Source organism: Brassica oleracea, chromosome C8 (assembly GCF_000695525.1).
Source record: "Brassica oleracea var. oleracea cultivar TO1000 chromosome C8, BOL, whole genome shotgun sequence".
Classification (NCBI taxonomy): domain Eukaryota; kingdom Viridiplantae; phylum Streptophyta; class Magnoliopsida; order Brassicales; family Brassicaceae; genus Brassica; species Brassica oleracea.
Genome location: NC_027755.1, coordinates 19,870,207 through 19,875,744, shown reverse-complemented (window position 1 = coordinate 19,875,744; position 5,538 = coordinate 19,870,207). Strand labels below are relative to the sequence as shown.

The 5,538-nt window shown below is 35.7% G+C and overlaps 1 protein-coding gene across 1 annotated transcript; it reads right to left on the bottom strand.

Moving 5' to 3' along the window:
• Positions 1-3,866: 3,866 nt before the first annotated feature.
• Positions 3,867-4,727, bottom strand: LOC106308890 (glutathione S-transferase T3-like). Its single transcript, XM_013745995.1, has one exon. The coding sequence runs from the start codon at positions 4,725-4,727 to the stop codon at positions 3,867-3,869; it is 861 nt and encodes a 286-aa protein (XP_013601449.1).
• Positions 4,728-5,538: the final 811 nt, after the last annotated feature.

Here is a 5,538-nt window from a genome sequence, read left to right as displayed (position 1 = left end):
ATATTTCGTCGTAAACGTAACGAGTCGTTTACGACGAAACATCCGTTACGACGGACGTTTAACAACGAAACGTCTTTCGACGTTAATTCGTCGTAACACCTCGTTTACGACGAATTTACAACGAATACTGCCCTAGTAAAAAATATGTTTTCTTGTAGTGTATGCTATTGGTAAAACCGTTAGTACCAAAGAAAATGCAATTAAATTTATTACTATTTGCTTAAACATTGTAAAATTTAGTATGTCATTGTTGTTATGTTAAAGTATATAACTCGTAAAACAATTTGAACAAAATAATAAAACAGAGGCTTTCCATTAATTTAAGAATAGCTAAGAAGTTCGACAAAGAGATCTATCTCCCATAATTCAAAACGCTTGAAAAAGATAATTGCAATATAGTAAAGAAAAACAACAGATAAAAACAAAAGCCTCTGTAAAATGTCTTGCAATCCCTAATTTCCTTCAGCTACTTTTGTCAGGTTTCTCCTTTTTGATCTGAGTTGAACACAGATTCCTTCTCACCAAATTCTCGTCATAGTGTTCCTCCAAGTTAAAAACGGTTATTCCTCGGCATTTAGCAGGAGTCAATGCGTTAGCTTAACCTTCCTGGGACGACCCTCCAGACAACATTAATGAACCCTGTAATACATTTACAGAATTGTACAAAAACATACCGTAAGAAACATTGCAAGAATAAGAGGTCAAACCAATTAAAATAAACAATACTTTACCTCCGGTGCATCTGAAATTAAAGAGTTTTCCAAAGACAAAGTATTCACTACTCCCTACAATATAAAAAATGTTACAAAAACATGTAATGGCCGTAATGAATCAAACACTCAAACATATAATATATTACAATACCTTTGGTTGACTCAAGTCCTCGAACTCGGTAATCATTTCAGTGTTGGTCATGATTTTCAAGACTTTGACTCAAGTCCTCGAACTTGGTAATCATCTCAGTGCAGTTATCACAGCCATCATAGTAGAATGAGATTAATTTCTTAGGTTTCAAGTGTATGGAATGCTTTATATGAATGGGATAAAGGAGTCTTATATAGGTTTTCTAAACCTAATTCAATGCACGGTGGATCTCGTATACCACCAAAAAAGTAGCATATATTTTAACCTTGCCAAGCACTCTAAGATATATATATTGCCATAACATAAAAATGTGAAATATATGCAATTTACTATCATTAATTTACCTTCCCAATCACTCAAAACAATTAAATATCGAGCACACCCACACAGATGGTTTAATTCGGTATGTGTACTCTTGATTGATATCGGTTTAATATTCTAAACCATAATATCATAATTTCCGTATATGACAATTGGTCCTTCTCGTGCATGAACTAACAACAAAATCTTGCATAAAAAAACGTGATTTGCTTTTTGTATGCAAATCATAAATCATAATATACTAAACCATAATAATCTAATTTACGTATATGACAATTCGTCCTTTTTGTCTTAATGTAAAAAACGTATAGAACTGAGATGACATTCAGATATCGTTCCATAGAGGAAGAATACACCAAACCATCGAAGCTGTCCACATCCCACTCTGGCACCTCTAAGAGATCTATGTCATCATCCTCGCTCTCCTCAATCATGTCTTCTTCAATCTCACCGTCGCTTTCTTCCTCTTCTTCCTCTGGATCGAGCTCGGCCTTACGCTTTCTCTGGCGTTTCTTTGTCAACGACCGAAGAAACCTCCAGGGCCTCCGTCTCCAACTCGGTGGAACACTCTTCCCCTGCCGTAACGGCTGCGCAAGGTTTGAGAACTACTGAAGATGCTTCCATCGAAGCCTCCTCCAAGTTGCTCGAATCTCTCTGTCTCTGAGCAAGGTTTGAGAACCATGATCTTCGGACAAAACTCTAGAACACCTTCTCTGTTTGAGATTCGGACAAAACTCTACAACCCTACAACACTTTGTCGTGGTATTAGGTATAGAATTCAGACACCGTAATGGTATTAGGTATTAGATATCACCGAGTGCATAAACACTGCATAAACATCTAACCAATCTCCGCCTGCATAAACATCGCGGGTCTCTATCTAGTTATCTCATCTAACTAATCTCCGCCTTCTATCAAGTCAATCGGTTTGTTCTCAATGATTAAACGATCGTCTCGCTAATTAACGTAAATTAGGAAACTTTGTTGTTAAAACACAAAAAAAAATTCTGAGAAGTCTATAAATGTGCCACGTCAGCGTCTTTGTTTTCAAATTCCTATGAGGCCGCCACATGTCAAAGGTAAGGTGAACGCATTTAATCCAAATGCTTCTCCTTTAGTATAAAGGGAATGTGTACCTATAGATGATAATAATTCTATTAATTTATTAAAGGGGTACTAACTAATGTCAAGGTGGAAAGCAAATTAAGTAAAATAAACAACAAATGAGAACTATTTTTGTTCTACAAAATTCATAAAAAATGTAGTTATATTGTAAAATGCCCTTTTAGATAATCAACATTGTAGTTAAATTGAACTTTGACAAAACAATATTTATTTATACAGATAACTCTTGATATATGTCGATCCACATGGCTTGGATACTGAAAGAGGGTTGTGGGACTAAATGCCACTGCCAACTGCAGTGTCTGTATATACAACAATTGTTCCGATAGGAAAAACAAAAAACTTACAGCATTAAGTATTTGACCAGGGAGAACAACTGTTTGTATCCTTAAAAGCTTTCGATAGACACGTTCATCATTTCTCTGAAGCACAATTGGGGTACGCAGTAAAAAATTGTAGAAAATGAGTTATAGTCGATAAAAAATTACCATCAGCTTGTTTAAAAAAAAAAAATTTATCATCGACTCACCCAACATTATTAACGGTATAAATTTTGCCACGTGGACATTTTAATTGTGGAGACTGGAGAGTGATACGATTTCTTATCTTTCGATTTTATAATTTTCGAAAAGGTAACAGAAAACCAAAAGAAAAATGTAACGCTAAGATTTGCTAATCAAATACCGAATTAATAACGTTTCTAATCATATAGGACTTTGGCTAATTTTTGGTACGCCTTGTTACCTATACTATGTAGCATAAATAGTCATATATTTGTTTTTATCTATTAAGACATAACGTTATTTAAGTTTCAAAAAAAAATATAACGTTATTTATCCAAAATGGTAGTAATCAACATTAAGTTGTACAAGTAGGTCACTGTGTTTACATATTTCACTAGCTAAGTCTTAACCACATATTTATAACTGGATTCATAATTAGCATGATAAGAATTGTTATAGCCGAATTATAGGTTTGACAACTTTGCTAGTGAAATAATTAACAGCAATAAAATAAATACATAAATAAATAAATAAATAGGACTCGTATAATTGTTTTAAGAGCATCCACAATGGTGATACCCATTATGGAGTCCTTAGGATTAGATTAATATTATTATTATTATTATTATTTTTTGAATAGTTAAGGACTCTTGTGAAAAATGTGTGTACAATAGTGATTCCGAAGTTGGAATTCTTAGGAATAAAAAATATATTTTTTTTGTTTAATGAAATATAATTTTTATATATTGGATGATTAAATAGAATAACTTAACATAAAATACAATAAATAAACATAAAAAACAATAATTAAACATAAAAATACAACAATTAAAGATAAAAACCATAATTTTACATAAAGATAGAAAAATTCCTAAATAAAAACATGATTAAATATAAAGATTACACATAAGAGTTTATAAGATGATTAAATATTAAAATACAACATGATTATGAATCACTACATGTAACTACATGTAACTACGCCTAGTTGCATTAAACAACAATCAAAGAGGCTTTCAACTACATGAAACTAACCTAATACCTTAAATATCATCATAACATCTCAGTCATGAGTTTCAGTTTAAGAGATTCTTCCATCTCGGAGAGAGGATCTTTTTTGGCAAGTAAACGTTCTAGAATCTTTTGTTTAGAGAGCTTTTCTTTCATTTCCATGATGGACTGAAGCTGTGACATCTCTTCTTCCTTGCCACTCTTCTTCCTCTTACCAGCTGCTTTAGCAGCTTTCACACCAACTGGTCTGCTTTCAGGTTCGGCAACATCATCTTCTGTATCAACGTCCACCACTTGTTTGCGCTTCTCCTTCCCACCATCTTTAACCATATAGGTGGTGCACCATTTCTGGTCATGCCTCAGCTCCCTCCACGCATGTTCGAGGCTGAACTTGTGCTCGTAAATGTTGAAGAATGAGTCGAGGGCAGCTTTCATCACATCGTCTTCATTCTGACCACTTCTCTGCCCCCTCAACGCCGCCTCATAGCATCCAACGAACTTACAGACCTGCTCGTTAATCCTAGCCCACCGCTGCTTCGCTGGACCAAGCTCTCTAGGTACTGTCCCAACCAGTTGAGGGCTTGCGTTGTAGTAGTCAACAATTCTCTTCCAGAAACGTTCAGCTTTCTGGTCACAGCTGACAATGGGGTCTTTGCTGGTGTTAAGCCAAGCACCAATGAGGATTTTATCCTCATTAGGAGACCATTTCCTCCTCTCTTTGTTAGCAGACTCGACAGTAGGCTGCACAGCAGACTGGACACCAGGTTGGAAAGAAGACTCGACACCAGGGTGGAAAACAAACTCATCAGGACCTTGGGACCCGAACCAAGCTGGTTCGGGTGACTCAAGATCAACTGAAGATTGACTATACATTAGATTAACAAAGCCAGTTGTGGTATTCATGTTTAGATTACAGGTTTCTGTTACTCTTAGCAACACAAACCCTTAAGTAACCAATAAAAAGTAAGTTCGCATTTAGTTTCGGAGTTGTTAGGCAGATAGAAAGCAAACAAGCATTTACCACCACTCTAATCATACTAATAAGTTCTACACTAGCTACACTTAAACCTAACAAGTACGATTCTATCAAATCTAGCATTAAAAACAATTAAAGCATGAAGAGATAAGTTTTTTTTTATTACTGAAACTAGTAAGTAAGCGTGAAACAAGTTACCTGCCAACCCCATCTCGAGTTCTGACATTGATGTTTAAATCCTCTGAAGCTCTTCCTTAAATGACATAAGATAAAACAGTTAAAATTTCAAATTTTAAATCAAATTAATTATCTAAATAAGGTATGAAACTTACCAGCCCATAACGATGACCAGTATTACCAACACCAGTACACTAACTCCCTTTGCCAAACCATAGTTAATCACTGATGTCTTCTTAGTTAACACACCCACGATCTTGTCAAGCTTAGCCACCTTCTGGTCACTCTCAAAGAATTGATCCTTGACCATCCTAAGTTGTGTCTGCGTTTCACGAAGCTCTTCTTGAATCGCCACATCCCACCATTTCCAGATGTGGGAGTCTCCATCGTCAACGTTGTTGCAGGAGAAGTACCTACTTCCTGGATCTTTACGAGTGTACGAGGTTTCAACAACAACCTCACTACCGCAATAGCATGTCCTCGAGATTCCTTCACCAGCCTCAGGTTCTGGTGGGTACTGATCCGCCTCTGCAATTATGTAGCTACTCTGAGCTTCATCCC